The 20,526-nt window shown below is 36.6% G+C and overlaps 2 protein-coding genes across 5 annotated transcripts; both read left to right on the top strand.

Annotated features, from left to right (window-relative positions):
* Nucleotides 1-3,374, top strand: LOC137729313 (putative mitochondrial import inner membrane translocase subunit TIM21). 3 transcript variants are annotated; one of them, XM_068468225.2, is made up of 9 exons: nucleotides 1-136; nucleotides 279-400; nucleotides 510-575; nucleotides 661-679; nucleotides 1,415-1,578; nucleotides 1,928-2,106; nucleotides 2,245-2,293; nucleotides 2,749-2,868; nucleotides 2,963-3,374. In XM_068468225.2, exons 1-9 carry the CDS (start codon nucleotides 133-135, stop codon nucleotides 3,134-3,136), a joined length of 897 nt encoding a protein of 298 aa, XP_068324326.2. In that variant the 5' UTR covers nucleotides 1-132; the 3' UTR covers nucleotides 3,137-3,374. The 3 variants fall into 3 exon arrangements, with proteins under 3 accessions (XP_068324326.2, XP_068324327.2, XP_088534848.1); XM_068468226.2 differs by having other exon boundaries at nucleotides 14-136; nucleotides 216-400; XM_088678722.1 differs by having other exon boundaries at nucleotides 50-136; nucleotides 661-1,203; nucleotides 1,309-1,578.
* A 4,946-nt stretch (nucleotides 3,375-8,320) lies between these two features.
* LOC137727395 (myosin-6) lies at nucleotides 8,321-20,526 on the top strand. 2 transcript variants are annotated; one of them, XM_068466264.2, is made up of 39 exons: nucleotides 8,321-8,677; nucleotides 9,763-9,891; nucleotides 10,038-10,181; nucleotides 10,384-10,529; nucleotides 10,618-10,774; nucleotides 10,927-10,985; nucleotides 11,086-11,245; nucleotides 11,369-11,518; nucleotides 11,603-11,739; nucleotides 11,861-12,007; nucleotides 12,143-12,244; nucleotides 12,695-12,752; nucleotides 12,841-12,942; nucleotides 13,159-13,196; nucleotides 13,339-13,465; nucleotides 13,585-13,755; nucleotides 13,853-13,984; nucleotides 14,073-14,182; nucleotides 14,283-14,343; nucleotides 14,544-14,721; nucleotides 15,190-15,395; nucleotides 15,639-15,758; nucleotides 15,979-16,077; nucleotides 16,340-16,552; nucleotides 16,691-16,830; nucleotides 16,932-17,061; nucleotides 17,228-17,272; nucleotides 17,383-17,463; nucleotides 17,539-17,709; nucleotides 17,839-17,982; nucleotides 18,123-18,308; nucleotides 18,553-18,678; nucleotides 18,789-18,859; nucleotides 18,940-19,039; nucleotides 19,132-19,188; nucleotides 19,275-19,331; nucleotides 19,480-19,560; nucleotides 19,665-19,747; nucleotides 20,012-20,526. In XM_068466264.2, exons 1-39 carry the CDS (start codon nucleotides 8,675-8,677, stop codon nucleotides 20,124-20,126), a joined length of 4,536 nt encoding a protein of 1,511 aa, XP_068322365.2. In that variant the 5' UTR covers nucleotides 8,321-8,674; the 3' UTR covers nucleotides 20,127-20,526. The 2 variants fall into 2 exon arrangements, with proteins under 2 accessions (XP_068322365.2, XP_068322363.2); XM_068466262.2 differs by having other exon boundaries at nucleotides 16,691-16,839.

The following is a 20,526-nucleotide window of genomic DNA, read 5'->3' as shown; positions in this document are numbered from 1 at the left end:
CCCGTTATTACGGATCCATAACAAATCCCCTTTGCGCCGTGAGGGTTTTACGATTGAGCAGAACAAGAAGCTGAACAAAAAGCTTTTGGGCATCAACCCTCGAGAGACCAGACTGAACCAACATCAACCGTAATGGGTATGCACCCTTTTCGGAATTTTCTCACGCATTTTTCTCAGCATCCAAACAGGAAATAAAGCTCTCTTTATGTTTCAAGTGTTGTTCTTCAAAGGGTTTATCTTCATCTGACTTAGCGGCGGCAACCCTTTTGGTTCTTTAGGATCCTACAAGTGTGCAATGGAGTTATTGAGGAAAAATCAAGTAGATTTGATTAGGGTTTTGCCCAGGATGAGATTGAGGGGGCAGAGGGCTTTCCACACAGAGGAGATCAAGGCAGATCAGGTTTTTTTTATTTTTTTATTTTAATATGATTTGATTGATTTGCATTTCTGTTTTACTCAGAAGAGTTGAAATTTATGTACTGAGTTACTGTTTGATTGTTGTGGTACAGTTGCTGGCAGTAGTAAGATCAGGTTTTGCAAGTCAATCTGCTGCTCCCGGAAGCCATTTGACTAGGGTGAGGTAATTGTATGATATTGGTTTTAGTATTCTGTTTCTTTCGCACATTGCTCGCTGATGTTCGTTTTCTTGTAATTCTGCAGGGCATAGCCGGAGCTAATGGTTAGTGACTGCTTTTCCAATTCATACAGTTGATAAGTAATTCTTGTGCTCAGGATAAGTATTTCAATTGTCTTCTGTTGGTTAGTGTCAGCAAAAGAATCTCTGGTTGGCTTCTTTTTCATTTTCCGTCATAGATAGTTATCCTTCAACTATGGGATGTGAGAGAGTTACTTAAACTGGATAACCTTTTTTCGGTCGATCAAGTCTTCCGTTAAATGACTTCAATTAGAGTATTAGTATGATGTGCCTCCAATGATTAATTCTTTTCTTAGTTTCTAGCTTCGAATATACAGCTTAAATAGGAAAAGTTCATTAGTTAGACTTTCTAGGGTCTAGATGTATATGTATGCTGTATAGTTTACGGATAAATACCAGGAAGCGTTTGGTGCCAAAAGTTTGCCTTCGTATTTAAGTCTGAGGTGTTAAACTTTCTAGGGTCTAGATGTATATGTATGCTGTATAGTTTATGGATAAATACCAGGAAGCTTTTGGTGCCAAAAGTTTGCCTCGCATTTAAGTCTGAGGTGTTAAACTTTCTAGGGTCTAGATGTATATGTATGCTGTATAGTTTATGGATAAATACCAGGAAGCTTTTGGTGCCAAAAGTTTGCCTCGGATTTAAGTCTGAGGTATAATGATACACTCTACTCATGGGGAGTAGGGAAAGATCCTATTGTTTTGAATTATCTAGTAGTTTATTATTTGTAGTTGAGTTTTATACAATCATGTTTCCAGGAATTCCTGTTCTATATGGAAGGTATCCCGCCAGAGAGTTTATGCATGCTTCTTGGCCACAGTCACAACTCACAAGAAACTACGGAGCAAGTACCACCATTCCTCTCTTTAGCAGATCCTTTTCGTCAAAAGCTACGCGGAAACAGCAACAAAGTTCATCTGAGGTTTTAGTTTGAAATGATTTTTTAAAAAATTTACATGTGTGTTGTCTGCTTGTTTGTGGTTGGGTGATTTAACCTAGTCAAACATCGTTCATGTTGACTGGTTTGATCCGTCATCTATTTGCTTGATCCGAAACTAGCACTTGCTTCAATGAAGAGAAATTATTAGGTTGAAAAGGTCAAGGGCTTTTCTAGGCATCTCATTCTGTGTTGTATGGAAACATTAGGATTATCTGTATCAACTAACTTCCTCCAGACTCTGTGCTTGAGGTTGCTAAACTTGCTCTTCTCTTGATACTTTTTGCAACCTCAACTTTTGGTTTCTTAATTCGTCAACTATTTGTTTTGCCAGAATAAGAAAGATGTATCTACTGTAGAGGATCCTTTCGATGCTCCTACATACAACATCCCAGAAAAGCCCGTGACGTTTGTAGAGGGAGCTTCCTACAGTCTTGTCATTCTTGCAGGGCTTGGAATTGCTGTTGCTGCAGGATATGCTGTTTTCAAGGAGCTTATTTTTGAACCAAAAGAGTAAGGAGACAAAAAAAAAAAAAAAAAAAAAAAAAAAAACCTTATTTTAATTTTCTAGATAAAATATTTGATTCTGTCATAAATTGAAAATTTGAGTTATTCAGTATTACTCTGTAATGACAACACGGTCATTGGCAGGTACAAGATCTTTAACAAGGCTCTTAAAAGGATTCAAGATGATGCACAGGTTAGTATATCATTATTGTTTGTCTAAAAGAAGTGTAAAAATTTCTCTTAATCCTGGAACCGTGATTTCATGAAAGGGGTTGGGAGTCTTGAGACTATGCTTATCTGTACGGTGGCAGTGAACCTTGAAAATATTGTAAATTTGTTGGGTGACAGGTTTTTTTTATGTCCAACACTGGAAACTTCAAGAGCTACATAACTAAGGCTATCAATGTATAAATTAAATGTGTCAACACCTCATTCTGTACGCCATACATGTGCTAGCTACAATTGCATATAGGACTACAATTGCTTGGGGAGAGAAATGCGTCTTTTTCCCGCAGTTCATGGGATTTATGAGCCAATCGTGAATTAATTACTGATCAATTTTGCACATAATCCTCTTTGTGTGTATGTTTGTGAATATTGTGTTGCCAATATTGTGGCTTAGATGACCCTGATTTTTTTTTTAATCAGGTTAGGATGAGGGTCGGATATCCTATTACTGGATACGGTCAAGAAAGTAGAAACCGTGCTGCTCGCCAACGCATTCCCAACAGAGTATGGCACGATGAAGAAGGCGTAGAGCATGTAGAGGTGATTTCCTATTGTCAACTTCACCATGTTATTTGCAATACAAGTTGATTCCCAGACCCTCATTTGAATTTGTGCTTCTACCAATTGAGCGCAGGTTAACTTTCATGTTCGCGGACCCCATGGAGCCGGGAAAGTATTTGCGGAGATGTTCAAAGACGGAGCAGACAAGCAATGGAAGTTCACGTATTTGATTGTTCAGATACAATCACCTTCTCCGACACAATTGATTCTAGAGTCTTATCTGCCTTCTTACAACACAGCCAACTAGTCGCGACGCATGCTCACTTCTGTACCAAAATGGCATCGGGGTAGGATCGACATAGAGATAGTCCTGTTAATATTTCTTCTTCTTTTTCCCCTAATATCCTGAAAATGTTGAGCATAAACTTGCCCCATATCTTCCTGGAAAGCTTTATTTTTTAGTCCATGTTTTAATCAACTCACATGAGAATTTCTTGTACCTCATTATTTAGCAGGGAAAATTTGAAATGGTTTGTTCCTTCCTACTCACGTTTGATTACGAACTTTTCTTCATCTCCAAGATTTAGATTTTGATATGAAAGTAGTTAATTATTTAATTATTATTAATCAGCTTTTAGTTCAACTTTCGTGCTGTCATGTTAGTTAATCTTACAAGGATCTGGATATAAAAATGTGCTTTGAATTGTATAAAACCTATTTCTTTATATAAAGCTAAGAGTTTTATGTTTTTGTTCATATTGTTTTCCCACCAACTTGCTATTATAGTATTATATAAGGCTAACTATATTTCGCACCCTCCATTTTTACGGTGATTTTTAAAATGGGTTACGAGGTTTTAATTTTTTCACATTGCCCTTATATTTTGAAACTGTAACAATTTATACATTTTGTCCAGTGAGTTATTTGAGTCTTCATTAAATTTATGACATAGTGACTTAATTGGCTTGACATTTATACCACATTTGTACTATACAGCCTAAAAAGTTCATCAATTAATGAATAATTAGATGTTCAAATATACAAAATGTGTAAACTAATACAACTTTAAAATCACAGGGTGATTTGAGAAAATTGACTAATTTTAACATTCCCTCTAACTTTTGAAGGTGTAAAATATAGTTAACCTTATTTTATATATATTGTTTTTCACAAGATTATATTATTAGTTTATGGTGAAGTGTAAAATATAGTTAACCTTATTTTATGTATGTATTGTTTTTCAATATGATATTATTAGTTTATAGAGAAGTGAAAATGTTGCAAAGTTTTGCTTGTAAAGATAACCTCAGTCATTAAATTATCTCGATTTAGTGACGTTACGTTATTACCCTTCCAATATTTTGTTTTTCCTTTTACATTTTGGTCCTCTTACTCATTTGTACAAATAAAAGCTCCCTTAGTTGGGGATTTTGGCTAAGCAACATATGTGCTAGACTAGACGCTAGTTATAATTAGATAGGGTAGAATTATTCACACATTTATTTTTATTTCTTATATACATTTCTCAATTTCTGGTCGTTGGATCGAATTAATTAAAGACGACTGATAACTAAAAATTAACAAGAGTGTATGAGAGATAAAAATAGGTGAGTGAATAACACTATCTAATTAGGGTTTGAACTCGTCATCTATTAGCCTATACTGCTTTTCCGAGCTATTTTACTTATGTTAAAACGACAAACTTTAGTAGATGTGCAAATTAGATCAATTTATAAGAGTAGTGTGCTTGTTACTTGGCATCTAGATTTGAATTTATCTTCTCGTCAATTACAATAGTCGGTTAGTCAATTCTTTAAAAATGGCCTGACAATACACAAAAATATATATATATATTTAAATTAGTTGAAGTTGTCGTTTTTCACCTGAGATTTCGAGTTCGGTGGTTCCTACCTACCATCGCTTGTTAGAAAGAAAAAAATATATATTTTCAAAAAAAGGCGGTTAGCCCCCATCCCACAAAAAAGGAAATAAAGCGAACTTGTTTAAAGTATGATTATGATTGCAATCTTCTAATTTGATCCCGTCTGTCAAGGCGGTCTTTACCGTCCACTTTTTCCAACAGTGTTTCAGTCCAACGGCTGTGGTTGCACCGCATGTGGGTCCTCTTATCTGCACCGTTGGTTTGATGACCCCATTTGATGTTGACATTTTGCGTTTTGCGCGTCCTGAAAACGTGCTCACGAGTGAGTTAAGAATGAAAATTTTAGCCCACGCTCACATTTTCACGCCCTCCATTTGATTGTCTTCATTTTCTAATTTAGTTTTTATTGTCCTTTTTAAATATATACGATATTATTTATATTGAGTATGAAAATAGACTAGCCAATAGTCATAATATTCGGTTTGAATTTGCTTTGAAGACAAATAAGCCTAAGACCTCTTACTTATAAATGAATATGATATTACTATAGTATAGTACTAAGTAGCTGATTTTATTGTCTTTAGAATATGTGGCTCTTCTTTCATATATTATTCTAGAGGTGTCAAACCAAATAGAGCGGTGGCACAAGTATGGTATGGCCACGATTGATTTAAAAAAATACGACACAACACAATTCGTAAGAACTGGGTGGATCGAACCTAAAATTTAGGCCTAATAAGCTTAGCCAAGCTCATGACTCACATGAGCCAAGCACAAGCTGCAATCCAGACCCATTATGACTTTCTCAATAAGTTGATGTTAATTGACTTTAAATGAATCGTATCAAAATATGCCATGCCATTTGACACTCCTATAATCTATGTCATTCAATTGGATGACAAACTAATGCAAAAGGTTAATTTTACAAAATAATCTAATAATAAGGTCAAATTTTCTCAATTTCTTTGCATTGTGGGTAATGAAAATTCAAACCTTAAATGTCACATCCCGGCCCGGGACGGATCACTTCCCGGCCCCGCTCCACCACCGTAGCACGATATTGTCTGCTTTGGGTTTACCATTCCCTCACGGTTTTGTTTTTGGGAACTCACGAGCAACTTCCCAGTGGGTCACCCATCATGGGATTGCTCTAGCCCCCTTCTCGCTTAACTTCGGAGTTCCTACAGAACCCGAAGCCAGTGAGCTCCCAACATGCCTTGTGCTAGGTAAGGATGAGAATATACATTTAAGGATCACTTCTCTGGACGATGTGAGATGTCACAATCCACCCCCTTAGGGACCCGACGTCCTCGTCGGCACATTTCCGGCCAGGGATTGGCTCTGATACCAATTTGTCACATCCCGGCCCGGGGCGGATCACTTCCCGGGCCCGCTCCACCACCGTAGCACGATATTGTCCGCTTTGGGCTTACCATTCCCTCACGGTTTTGTTTTTGGGAACTCACGAGCAACTTCCCAGTGGGTCACCCATCATGGAATTGCTCTAGCCCCCTTCTCGCTTAACTTTGGAGTTCCTACAGAACCCGAAGCCAGTGAGCTCCCAACAGGCCTCGTGCTAGGTAAGGATGAGAATATACATTTAAGGATCACTTCCCTGGGCGATGTGGGATGTCACATTAAACCCCTTTTAAAACTAGAAAGAAAAATGCTATTTAACAAGGAGCCATTTGGTTTTTCACATATTCAATGAAAATACGCAGCTTAAATTTATTGAGACTAGTCGATACATTAAAGGGCAAGTCCAAGTTGTACTTGTTGTGTAATTTTTGCGTCAAAATTTGTCATCACAAATTAAGCTACTATGAAATATACACATGTCAACAAGTCTCAGTTGAACTTACTTTTGAGAGGGTCTATGTAGCATTCCTCGTAATATAGTATTTATTCACCTAAAGCTTAGCTTCATAGCTTTTCCTTCAAATCTAACATTGTTTTAGGAGTACTATCCATCTAGATTGATTCTAAGAAAACTTACAGCGAAAGTATTGAGAGAGAAATATGGTTAATGTTAATATTTATTTAGGTCACTTTTATTCGAATATAAATCTAAAAACTTAGGAAATGTTTCGTGTTGCTCTTATGCTTAGTTTGTTATCGTTTCATGTAACTTTTTGTTAAAGAAAAGAAAAATATATTCGTTTAATTAACCAAAAAATGAAACAAAGATTTGATGCAATCAACCAAAATACGAAAACCAGCAACGAGGAGTTTGACAATCAAGACTAAGGCGCGTGGTGGGTGACATCCTTAATTCGATGAGATGGCAATTAACAGTAACTTCCGACTTTAACCATTTTACTTGGTTCACCATCTTAGTATCTTACCTTAATCTGGATGTCTCTGCATCTGTTGTGTTGTGGACACCGAATATTTGTCCCCTCCCATAACTACCCACGAAACTGAGTTATTATTACGAAGCTAGCCTCTATTCCCATGCACGTTCAAGAACTTGTGCACCCTCTCAGAGTCTAGATCATAAGTTCATACAATTACAATCTAGATATGTACTTACTTGAACTTGATGATGTTATAAATTTTATCAAAGTGGGATTTTTATTACTTATTGTTGATTCACAAATCGTCTATATCTCACCTGATCTCATTGGAAATGTTTTAGTTAATTAGCTATATCATAAAAGAATGAATCAATGAGTGAACTTGAGAATTATATTTGTATATTTTATGTAGCTCACATAGAAAAACCTATATGAATATCACAAAAAAATTATACGGATGACCTGATATCAAATGTTACAAATCATTGTATTTTTTGTTGAAACGCTTGAAAGTACTGTATTTATCCTAAAATTATCACGAAAAAGCATAATTTTCGAAATTTATATATTAAACAAACCTACAAAAGTGTATTATGGCAAAGTAAAATATAGTGTCTCTTTTTTTAAGTTCTTTAAGTTGAGAAGATACCCAAAACAATTAGTATTAGCATTTTAGTGGTAGCCAAACAAATGTAAAATGTAAATGTAGGGGTGGGGAGAAAATTTAATGAAAAATAACAATCCTTGATAAAATTTTATGAATTAACATATTTGTCTTACAAAAAATAGCAATATTCATCATAACATTTCTTACAGCTTCATACCATATGAATGATAAATTCTACATTTTTAAAGTGATTAATCGTAAATAAATATTGCTTCCAACAAATACAACTTGTACACTCAATCACAAAAAATTTCCATCACGTAATCTATTTTTATGCTGCGCGTACCTTGAGTGAGCAAACAAAAGTCTTTTTATACAATAAGAAAGACAATTAACATTCATGCGTAAAGAGAAATCGAATCTAGTATTAACTGATTAAATTCAAAAATTAATAAAGGAAAACCAACTTTCAACTTTTCACAAAACTTTTGACAGACGAGGAAAAGAAAAGAAGTTGACAAAATTGAGAAATATTGAGAGTTTACCGCCTCCGGAATTCGATATTTAAGGTCAAAGTTTTCAGACAAGCCTTGTGTGCACTCCAGCGGGACCGTGTCTTAAATTCCGTAATTACGGTCAAGATCCAGTGGCATTTTCGGAAACTTGGGAGCTTATTAGGCGTTTTATTTTGTTAATTAAATCGTTAATAGGAACAATTATGTTAATAAAACTTTACAGAGACCCGAAAAATTAAAAACCAAAGTCGACAGAACAGAGAGAAATAAGAAGAAAATCTAGTTGGAAAGAAACAGAAGGGGCGGGGGCTTAATCTCTTCTGCAAATTATTTGGGTTTGTTGAAGGGTTTAAGCTTCTCAGTTTTCATTTAATTCTTTTATTAAATTATTTTTTTGGAAAGAAGTATCGGCAAAAATTGTAGTGAAAGGAGGAGAAGTTGGAAGCTTTTTGGTTGCTGGAATTGGATGTTTTTTGTTGAGAAAGGCTGGGAGTAGATCCAGAAGCAAACCCAAGTCTCTGATCCGATCAGTTTATCTGTAAAAATGGTAATTTTATTTTGTATGTTTCTGCTGGTTTTTGTGTTTTTTAGGATATTTTATTGATTTGGAGTTTTGGGTTTTTATTATTGTATGGAATTTTTGTTTAAAGATTGGAACTTGTTGATGATTTGATGGTTGTCTTTGGTTTACTTGCTTTGTGGACTGATCTGCGTTTGGTTTGGAGCAGAACAGAGATTTGATTTGCTTTCGTTGTTTTGTGTTTTGTGTCATTTGGTGTAGATGAATGTCATTAGGATTTGTTTACTTCTGCTGTCATGTTGGAATGCCCGTCTGGATTTAGTCGCTTCAAGCTTCGTATTCGGTAGCATAAACATATTGGCAACGATGCTTAAAGTTTAGGAATTTAATTGACAAGAGCGAGACTTTATAACTCAATGTGAATCTACTGAAATGGCCATCTAGATTTAGTGAGCAACTGTTTCGAGCTTCTTCTTTGTAGCATTGGCGTGTTGGCAACGCTGAGTAATTAACAAGAGTGCGACTTTATAACTCAATGTAATCAGTAACTTGGATGTTGGATTCTGGGGTTGTGCTTGAAAGTGACTTATTGGTTCAGCTCTCATATCCACTTTGGGACTAGCAGTCGGCCTGCAGATTTTATGACCATGCCTAAATCAGTCACTGAACATTAGTTAGATTTGTTTGGCAATAGGAAAATAGACTCTTCGGAGTGACACTGGTATTCGAACTTGAAGACGTGGTTGTTTTTGAGTTGCCAATAATTTTGAGTTGAGTTTGAACTTCGAAAGGTTCATTATTGAGCTTATCTCATGCCAAATCTAGCGTATTTATCAGTTAACTCATATAGACCTCTGACACTCTTTTCCCGTTTAACTCTATTTTCAGTTATCAGAGAATGCAGTACTTTCCTTATCTTTATTTTGGATTGGCTCAGCCTTTTTTCTAAGTTGCACATATGCTGACTCTTCTGCTTAATTCTGTAGAGTTTCCTTGCTTTTGAAAATTAAAAGAAAATCCTTGCGGTACACTTTGTGTATTGTTGCCGTTACAATTAATTCTTGTTCTAATGTTCCACTTGATATGTTAACTTTTGGGACTCTTTCCGTTAGGCTGCTGCTATTAGTCTTGTGGTTGGATCTCTTGTTTGGGTCGAGGATCCTGAAGAAGCTTGGCTAGATGGTGAAATTGTGGAGATTAAAAGTGAAAACTACAAGGTTCTCTGCACTTCAGGGAAGACGGTGGGTGCATTTAATATTTATGCACTATGAATTTGTGCATCCCGATCTCTGTTAATAATGTTGAGTGTTTAATCATTTATTTACAATATTCCATCAGTTTATTCTGATAATTTTTCGATCTTCCTTGCTTTCCCCATTTCCCGCAGGTTGTCGTTAAAGCCTCCAGTGTCTATCCTAAAGATGCCGAGGCCCCACCCTGTGGAGTGGATGATATGACAAAGCTGGCTTATTTGCATGAACCAGGTGTCCTGGATAATTTAAGATCAAGATATGATATCAACGAAATATATGTAAGTATTTGACTAAATTAAATAAGTTCTTCCATTTGCTTATGTATGTTTTCTATTTAGCTTGTTGATCGGGTGGGGACGGTGAGTTTCTGCGGTTTATCTGCATTATGTCATCTTTCTTTACGCATTTGGTGCGTGTGAGTGTGCTTTTAATTTTAATATATGAAAGCCAATGATCTAATATACTAAATGCTGCTTCCAGACTTACACAGGGAGCATTTTGATCGCCGTGAACCCTTTTTGTAGACTACCTCATCTGTATGATAGCCATATGATGGAACAATATAAAGGGGCAGATTTTGGTGAACTGAGCCCACACCCGTTTGCTGTTGCAGATGCGGCATATAGGTACATTTTCACATTCTTGCTGTTTATTTGTTTATTTTTGTGATCTCGTTTTGTCCAGTGATGTAAGATTCCATTGGTTTGGTTACAGGCTTATGATTAATGACGGAATAAGTCAGTCAATATTGGTTAGTGGTGAGAGTGGGGCTGGTAAAACTGAAAGCACCAAATTGCTTATGCGCTATCTTGCCTACATGGGAGGGAGAGGTGTTGCTGAAGGGAGGAGTGTTGAGCAGCAAGTCTTGGAGGTACCAAGGATTTAGAACTTTAGTTTGCATTGCAAACAGAAACGAGAAGTCATGAGATTTGATACAATTATATGGTTGACAACTATTGTCTTTCTTATTATTAATTTATCGTCCGTATGATTTAATGTGTTTTGGTTTTTTGTAACTTTCAGTCAAATCCTGTTTTAGAAGCATTTGGAAATGCGAAGACTGTTAGAAACAATAACTCCAGGTCAGAGGATCTTTTGAAATGTTTCTCACGTCTTGAATTTTTTATATACTACATGCTCGATTGGGGGTATAACTTTATTTGCCGGTTGTGATTTCTGCAGTCGTTTTGGTAAGTTTGTGGAGCTTCAGTTTGATCAGAATGGGAGGATCTCTGGAGCTGCAATAAGAACTTATTTGCTTGAAAGATCACGCGTTTGTCAGGTGTCCAATCCTGAGAGAAATTATCATTGTTTCTACATGCTTTGTGCTGCACCACCTGAGGTAATGGATCTCTTAAAATCAAATATACAACTAGAAGCAGAAACGCTTAGTATCCATGTTTGCAGGCAAAGCTCAATGTTTCTTCTCTAACAATTTGGATTGACTTTACGTTGTCATTTTCAGGATGTTCAGAGGTTCAAATTGGGACCCGCAAAAACGTTTCATTATTTGAATCAATCAGATTGTATTGAATTGGATGCGCTTGATGATGCTGAAGAATACATCGCTACAAGGAAGGCAATGGAGGTTGTTGGAATAAGTTCTGAAGAACAGGTATTGATACAGGGAGTACCTTCAAATGTTAAGATCTTTCTAAAGTGGCCTTGAATTATAATTAATCTTTGCAACTGTATTTAGGATGCCATATTTCGAGTTGTGGCAGCAATTCTACATCTTGGAAACATTGAATTTGCAAAGGGTAAGGAAATGGACTCTTCCATGCCGAAGGACGACAAATCTTGGTTCCACCTAAAAACTGCTGCCCAGCTTTTCATGTAATTATGCAATTTCATTGGCACATTATCACACACAAGCTGGTTCTCTTATATTAAGTTTGGCTCTCCATCTTCTATAAATTAATGAAATGCAGCCTCCTTTTCAATGAATTTTGTTTAGGTGTGATGTGAAGGCGCTAGAAGATTCTCTTTGCAAACGCATTATTGTTACTCGTGATGAAACAATCACAAAATGGCTGGATCCAGAAGCCGCAGCTGTCAGTAGAGATGCTTTGGCTAAAGTTGTGTACTCGAGGTTGTTTGATTGGTAAGTTTCCATACCAAAAAGTTTGAATGAAGTTATCGTAGTATGGTGGTTCCTTGGTTTTACCGTTTCCTTAGATTTGGAACCATACTGAGGTTTCTCATGCTGATATCCTTGTCATTTCTCTTGTTTGTGCAGGCTTGTGGATAAGATTAACAATTCAATTGGTCAAGATCCTGACTCAAAGTTCTTAATTGGAGTTTTGGACATTTATGGATTTGAGAGTTTCAAAACGAACAGGTGCTTAATTGGTATTCCTTTTGTTTACATAATTGATATGAAATAGTTTCGTCGAGTGAAGAAGTATCCCCCTCCCCTCGATGATAGTGTGCACAGCAGGTGCAAAATAGGTGGAGGATCATCTTCCATCAGTTACTTTCAAATCATTTCTCTCATGATCATTTAGCAGTGCACTGAGCTCCACTGATCAACTAGGTTTCCTACCAGATTGCATTGAGGATTGTAAATTTCTAGTATTAGCATAACGTTATTCTAGTACCGCTTTATGGATAGCCTAGGGTTGGCTGGAAAGTTCGCAGTTTGTCAGAAACATGGTGGTCATAGTATCTGTGAATACATAAGATGCATTAATAATTTGATATACATTTCCGATCAATAGAGAGATGATTCTACTATTAGAAACTTGTTTGGCTCTTTCTCCTGATGCATCGTTGCTTATGAATTTTGTAGTTTTGAGCAATTTTGCATCAATTTGACGAATGAGAAGCTTCAGCAACATTTCAATCAGGTTTGTCGGTCAATGGACTCCCATTTTCTTTAGTATCCTTGGCACTTCTTCTGTACATCTAATCTATATTGCTTATTTGTTTGGGCAGCACGTTTTCAAAATGGAGCAAGAAGAATATACAAAAGAAGAGATTGATTGGAGTTACATTGAATTTGTTGACAACAAAGATATCCTAGATCTGATTGAAAAGGTTTGTGCTGTCTAAGTTGAATTCTGTAATTTGTTTCTGTCGCTATTTACCACCATGTATTTATATGTATATTTGGTTTGTTTTTTGGTGAATCTACTGTTCACGTAAATTTGTTGATCTGGTTTCTTGTTATTAGAATGTTCACATTTATTTTTATGATGATTCTTGTGTAAGAGTTCTTATGACGTTTTTAAATATAAATCTTTTGAATTTCAGAAACCTGGTGGCATAATTGCTCTTCTCGATGAAGCTTGGTAAGTGAAGTAGTTTGGATTAGCCTGTCCTTTTATGTCACATTGCTATCCTTGACATACCATTGTTTATTTAATTACTATTTGCTTAAAAATTATTTTGACACTATTTTATGGTGAGATAACTGAGGCTTATTTTTTGTAGTATGTTTCCAAGATCGACACATGAAACATTTGCTCAGAAGTTATATCAAACATTCAAAAATCATAAGCGCTTCGTGAAACCAAAATTGTCTCAAAGTGACTTCACAATTTGCCACTATGCTGGTGATGTAAGTGTACTTGTTTGTTGACCACTACGGTTACTGCTAGTTTTAGGTACTAATATGTTGTGGTTATAGAGTTTAGAGTCGTAGTTGTACCAAGTAACAAGGTTTAATATAACTTTCAGGTCACTTATCAAACTGAACTGTTTCTGGACAAGAACAAGGACTATGTGGTTGCTGAGCATCAAGCACTTTTGAGTGCTTCTACGTGTTCCTTTGTCTCGGGCATGTTTACGTCTTTAGTTGAGGATTCGTCCAAGTCCTCCAAGTTCTCCTCAATAGGTTCTCGGTTTAAGGTCTGACATATATATTTTTTTAAATTCTGTTGAAGCAAGTGATTTGTGTATTTGCTTAGTTTTGTGGTTATGAACACCGCATTTGTGCTTTATGCAGCAACAACTGCAACAATTGCTTGAAACTCTCAGTTCTACGGAGCCACATTACATTCGGTGTGTAAAACCCAACAATGTTCTTAAGCCAGCAATCTTTGAGAACAAAAATGTTTTACAACAACTTCGGTGTGGGGTATGACAATGTTGATATCTTTAGGTTGCTTTTTTCTGATAGTGTTGCAATTAGGATTCCCAGCATTTATATGTGATCTGAATTTCAGGGGGTCATGGAAGCAATCAGGATAAGCTGTGCTGGGTATCCTACTAGAAAAGCTTTTGCTGAATTTATAGACCGATTTGGCCTTCTTGCACCTGAAGTTTTGGATGGAAGGTATCTGCACATTTTGTTTTAAGGGTTGGGGATGTAAATCTTGATTGGTCACAGCATTGAAGGTTCTAACTTTTTTTCTTTCCGCTTATGTTATACTTAGCACTGATGAGATCAATGCTTGCAAGAGACTTTTAGAGAAGGTGGGCCTAGAAGGCTTTCAGGTAATTGCTGATCCAATAATCAATTTTGCTTCTCAGCTTGAAATTTGAAGACAGTGATGCTCTCCTTTGCAGTTAGACATTTTATTGGTACTGTTGTCTTAATTTAATCTTTGGCGGAATGATGTATTTATGTTATCCTCTAATATGCAAAATAGTGTTTTAAAACTAAACCTAACCTACTAGCTTATTCATGTTTTCAGATTGGTAAAACAAAGGTCTTCCTTCGGGCTGGTCAGATGGCAGAACTGGATGCTCGTAGAAGTGAGGTCTTAGGAAAATCAGCTAGTATTATTCAAAGGAAAGTGCGTTCTTATTTGGCTAAAAGAAGTTTTATCGTGCTCCGTCTTTCTGCAATACGACTTCAAGCTGCATGCAGAGGTAAATTAGTTGGATGTTATTCGAGGTTTCAAGTACTCTAATCTGTCGATACCTTAACACTATGTTTGGATGAAGAAATTTAAGATTACTAAGGAATTTAAAAATGACGGAAATTGAAATGACGAGATTTTATTTTCTAGAATTTGTAAATTTTCTTGTTTGGTTAATCTAAAAGAACAATGGAATTGAATACAGAATTTGTTATTTTTAAACTCTCAATCATAGAAATTGAGAAATGACACCTATTTACATGGAATTTGAACTTGGGATTTGGATGTCCCAAATTCGAAGTTTTTTTTCCATGCGGAAATTCTAAATTTCTATGCTTATAAATCCAAACAAGAGAATTGGTGCCTGTTAATTTATAAATTCTGACTTTTACCAAAATTCCATGTTTATTTCCCTCAGCCAAACATAGTGTAAGGCTTTCACCTAATTGTTATGATGTTTTGCGTATGTTTATTGTAGGACATCTTGCTCGACATGTCTATCTGGGCATGAGGAGAGAAGCTTCCAGTCTAATGATCCAAAGGCATTTGCGCATGTATCTTGCTAGGAAAGCTTACAAAGAATTGTATTGCTCTGCTGTATCTATTCAGACCGGTATGCGAGGGTTAACTGCCCGTAATGAGCTACGCTTCAGAAGACAGACCAAAGCAGCAATTATCATCCAGGTAAAATGATAAAAAAGATGATTGTTATAATAAATTTCTTAAGCTCTTCGTATTTTGTGTTTTCCTTAATCATATAAAGGTTACAGATGAAATGCCAATATCATTCTTTTGAATTTCAAAATGTTTCAAAGAGTTGTTTAAAACTTTAAATGTCTATAGGGCCTTTTTATTACTATATCTGGCAAAAAAAATTGTTGTTTCATATTTGTCCCAAAAAATTTAGATTCACTTTGGTGATTGCAGAGCCACTGTCGCAAATTCTTGGCACGGTTGCATTATAAGAAGACAAAGAAAGCTGCAATTGCCACACAATGTGCTTGGAGGGGAAAGGTTGCACGTATGGAACTACGAAAGCTTAAGATGGTAACAAACTCTTTTTCTTTTCTTTTCATAAGGTCTGTTAGATGATATGTATGCATTATTAGGTTAAAGTTTGGACATTTTTAACTGAAAATGGAGTCTTTTGGAGATCTATAACCTTCTTCATATTTGGGGGCATGTAATCTTCCCAAGTACTACTGAAATAAGACTTTGTGTCATGTTTCTTTAGAGGGTCTCATTTCTTTATTGTTCTACTGTACAGGCTGCAAGGGAGACGGGAGCCCTCCAAGCTGCCAAAAATAAATTAGAAAAGCAAGTTGAAGAATTGACATGGAGATTACAGCTGGAGAAACGCATGAGGGTATGCATGATACTGAATTTAATAAAACATTTGTAAAGTTGTGATACTGGTGTTTTGTCTAGGCATGCAACAACTTAGATTGTTCTCTGCATAATCTTCTTGAGAAAAAAAACTACTTTGGGGATGGTGGTTGTTGCTATTCTGTGTATCTCATTCGAATGTGATGTCTGCTGGAAAGTGGGAATATCAAACAAAAAATAGTTACACGAAAGGAAAGGGGGAAGTTATTTGCCAATCTCTTACTATGTTCCCTTGCTTGTAGGCCGACATGGAAGAAGCCAAAACACAAGAAAATGAAAAACTACAGTCTGCATTGCAAGAGATGCAAGTTCAATTTAAAGAAACTAAGGCAATGCTTGAGAAGGAGTGTGAAGCCTTAGAAAGAGCTGAAAAAGTAGTCCCACTAATACAAAAGGTTCCAGTTGTTGACCATGGCTTGATGGAGAAGCTAACCAACGAAAATGAACAACTGAAGGTAAAGTGATCAAAATTTGTTGCCGAGTACTGTACTTTGATATTTTGAGTTGATACATCAAGAACGTATGCTAAATTTGGGGGAATGAACTTGTACATTTCTATTTACTTGTGTCTTGCTTATTCAAACATGTTGCAGGCTTTAGTGAATTCATTGGAGATAAAAATTGATGAAACAGAAAAGAAATATGAAGAGGCAAACAAAATGAGTGAAGAAAGGTTGAAGCAAGCTTTGGAGGCAGAGTCACAGATTATTAAGTTAAAGACGAACATGCAAAGGTTATTTGAGTAAGCTTCTTGTCTGACTATCCATTCAAATTACGACCAGTCATCTCTCTCTCAGTTATTTATTTCATAGTGATTGTTACTTTCATTTGCAGGCTTGAAGAGAAATTTGCTGACATTGAGTCTGAAAACAAAATTCTTCGGCGACAGCAAATAAGTACACCTGTTAAAAGGGCACATGAGCACCCACCAATTCCACCAATTCCACCAACTCCAGAAACTCAGGTAGCACTCCCTCCCCCCTTCTGTTCCTCTCTCCTTCCCTCCCTCCCCCTATCTCTCTCTACACACACACACACACACACACACACACACATGTGTGTGTGTGTGTGCATTGTCCATACATAAACACACACACATATCTCCTTATTGATTTATGCTATTATTTCAGAGAGTGGAAAATGGTCACCATGTGAACGAAGAGAACAGGGCCAATGTAATTTTACTTTTCTCTTCTCTGTTGCTGTCAATCTTCTTTTATCTTTGCCCCTCATATAGCTGCTCCTTTTCCCTATCATTTAGTACTTGACACTGGTGTCTTTGCAGGAACCACAAAGTGCAACGCCAAAGAAGTTTGGCACCGAATCTGATAGCAAGCTGAGGAGATCATTTGTTGAACGTCAACATGTATGTTCTAACTAATACAAACATCCTTTGATTAGGTTGGCTTCTTTTAACATCGTGCCTGGTCGTTTTCCACAGGAGAGTGTTGATGCTCTTATCAACTGTGTCGTGAAAAACATTGGGTTCAGTCAAGGAAAGCCTGTTGCGGCCTTTACCATCTACAAATGTCTTCTCCACTGGAAATCTTTTGAGGCTGAAAGGACTAGTGTGTTTGACCGCCTCATCCAGACGATTGGTTCGGAAATTGAGGTAACTGGATTACTCTGTGTAAGGTTTTCTGTTGGAAGTCAAAAACAAAATTGAAATGTGATTTTTTTTAAGCATGATGAATATGACTGAAATTGTGCACCAATCAATTAATCTGTCTGTTGATTCCAGAACCAAGACAACAATGATCACATGGCTTACTGGCTGTCAAATACATCTGCGTTATTGTTCTTACTCCAACGAAGTCTGAAGGGTTCTGGTGCAGGTGCAAAGAAGCCAGCCGCTCCAACATCTCTCTTTGGGAGGATGACCATGGTATCCAGATTCTTCAATATATTCTTTTTCTACTTTCCTTTTGGTTCTTTTTGTTATATATTATGTTTGAAATGCATTATTATTTTGGTTATTTCTTGGAGATTTCACTCCTGTCTTATAATATGGTTTTGTAATTGCAGGGTTTTCGGTCATCCCCTTCTTCTGCAAACCTTGCACCTGCACTTGAGGTAGTACGCCAAGTGGAGGCCAAGTACCCTGCATTGCTATTCAAGCAGCAGCTTACAGCATATGTGGAGAAAATATATGGCATTATTCGAGACAACTTGAAGAAGGAGTTGAATCCATTGCTTTCTTTGTGCATCCAGGTACGCTGAATTTTATTTGACTTCTTGTCTGACTGGAAGAAAAGAATCTTAGTCCTACCAAGAGGTGCAGTAGCTGTGGTACTATTTCGGTTATAAATCCAATTGGTCTCCCGTGGGTTTTGACTTCTAAAGTCTTTTTCTTAAACATTTATAATGAGTTTGTCAGATGAAATTGGTTACATTATCCAATTGTTTTTGTTTGCTTTCTTCCCTTTGAACTTTGTTTTTCTCATCTGCGATGTAGGCACCGAGAATGTCAAAGGGTGTACTAAGATCTGGGCGGTCCTTTGGGAAAGATTCTCCAGCGAGTCACTGGCTGAGCATTATTGACGGCCTTAGCACTTTCCTTAGCACATTGAAAGAAAATTTCGTAAGAAACTTATTGCACTATTTGTTTACTATACTATACTAATTTTGGGCAATGCCATACATTCTACTTCATCAATTTTTTTCCTATCTTATTCTTTTATGGGGTTTCAGGTGCCTCCGGTTCTTGTCAAGGAGATCTTCACTCAGACTTTCTCATATATTAATGTACAACTGTTCAATAGGTAAATACTTGTTTCCACTTTGACGTTTCATCGTTTATGCCAGAATATTCATTTACACAGGAACATGTTATCTTTTTCAGTCTTCTCCTACGCCGTGAATGCTGTACATTCAGCAATGGGGAGTATGTGAAATCTGGATTGGCTGAGTTGGAGTTGTGGTGTTGTCAAGCAAAAGAAGAGGTGACTCCCTCCCTCTTCTCTCTCTATGTAAACTTCTTGGTTCATTGTTATTTATTTTCTGACTTTCATGGCTTTGTCTCCTTGGATTCCAGTATGCGGGCTCATCGTGGGATGAACTTAAGCACATAAGACAAGCTGTTGGTTTCCTGGTATGGTTATCCCCATATCGTTATAATTTATGTCATTAAATATGTGGCTGTGGAGTTTACTTGATCTGACTCACATTTATCAACAGGTCATACATCAGAAGTATAGAATTTCTTATGATGAAATCACCAATGATCTGTGCCCTGTGAGTTTCTCTTTCCCTCTCCTCTCTCTGAACTAGTCTAGCATATTCTCCAGAGACACATACATGCACTCCCACTCAACCAACAATCTCTCTCCCGTCTCTCTATCTCACTCTCTTTCTCTCTGATAACAATTCTTCGTTTCTTCAGATCCTGAGTGTTCAACAGCTGTATAGAATATGTACTCTCTATTGGGATGACAACTATAATACCCGAAGTGTATCTCCAGATGTAAGTTTGTTCATGACGATATCTTCTTTGGTTGCAGTATTTGGATTCATATTGTTGTCCAGTGATTTTTGTTCTTAACAACCACCATATTCATCATTTTACAGGTAATTTCCAGCATGAGAGTACTTATGACCGAGGATTCCAACAATGCTGTCAGCAACTCATTTTTGTTGGATGACAATTCCAGGTGGGCTTTCTTTTTCTCTCCTCATGTGTTCTTTGTTGATTAATTACTGGAAAAGGTTTGTGCGACAGAGTGAAGGAAAATGACCATATCCGTACAAACTTGCATGCATGAACATAGTAGCGATTCATAAAATGAAACCATACTTTCTACGGGATGCAATCTAAACTGTCTAGCGATTGAACGTGTGTTTGCTTTATTTAATTTCAATTAACCTGTGAAGACTTGGCACTCTGAATTGCTACTAATCCGTGTTTCTTAATATAGCATCCCCTTCTCGGTTGATGACCTCTCTACGTCCCTACAAGAGAAGGAGTTTTCAGATGTCCAACCAGCAGATGAACTTCTTGAGCATCCTGCCTTCGAGTTTTTACATGAGTGAGGCTATAAGGATGCGCGAACATGATTTTATCTTGTTTTCTCTAGGTAGGAATGTAATTCAAATTCTATTCCATTTGTTGTAAATCTTTTTTCTTCTTTTCTTTCCCCCATTTTATATCCATGCCCCTTCTGTAAAATTCTTTATTTATTCTTTTATTTGGGCATTCAAAGTGTGAAATCCTCGTCGAAAGGGGAAGCAAATACATGGAAGTGGGTGTGCATTCTTTTTTTCTTTCTCCTTTGCCTTGTCTCTTCTGCCAACATATGCAGGAAGATAGATGGTAGGAGTACGCATACTTTCTTGTAGTGTGGTGGCTGAGCTATTTCTTCCCCCACCAATTCTGTTTGTACAAAGAAATATACTAGCATTATACATAATTTTAAGGTGTTTTTTTGGATGA

The sequence above is a fragment of the Pyrus communis genome, chromosome 10 (assembly GCF_041283825.1).
Source record: "Pyrus communis isolate YQ-2024b chromosome 10, ASM4128382v1, whole genome shotgun sequence".
NCBI classification, from domain to species: Eukaryota; Viridiplantae; Streptophyta; class Magnoliopsida; order Rosales; family Rosaceae; genus Pyrus; species Pyrus communis.
This window is presented reverse-complemented; position numbering and strand designations above follow the sequence as displayed.

Coding starts and splice junctions, on each gene's coding strand:
- LOC137727395 (XM_068466262.2), top strand. Junction 11,246..11,368: donor TTTGTGCTGCACCACCTGAG/GTAATGGATCTC, acceptor TGTCATTTTCAG/GATGTTCAGAGGTTCAAATT. Junction 19,189..19,274: donor GACAAGCTGTTGGTTTCCTG/GTATGGTTATCC, acceptor ATTTATCAACAG/GTCATACATCAGAAGTATAG.
- LOC137729313 (XM_068468225.2), top strand. Junction 1,579..1,927: donor AGCAACAAAGTTCATCTGAG/GTTTTAGTTTGA, acceptor TTGTTTTGCCAG/AATAAGAAAGATGTATCTAC. Junction 2,107..2,244: donor CTTATTTTTGAACCAAAAGA/GTAAGGAGACAA, acceptor GGTCATTGGCAG/GTACAAGATCTTTAACAAGG.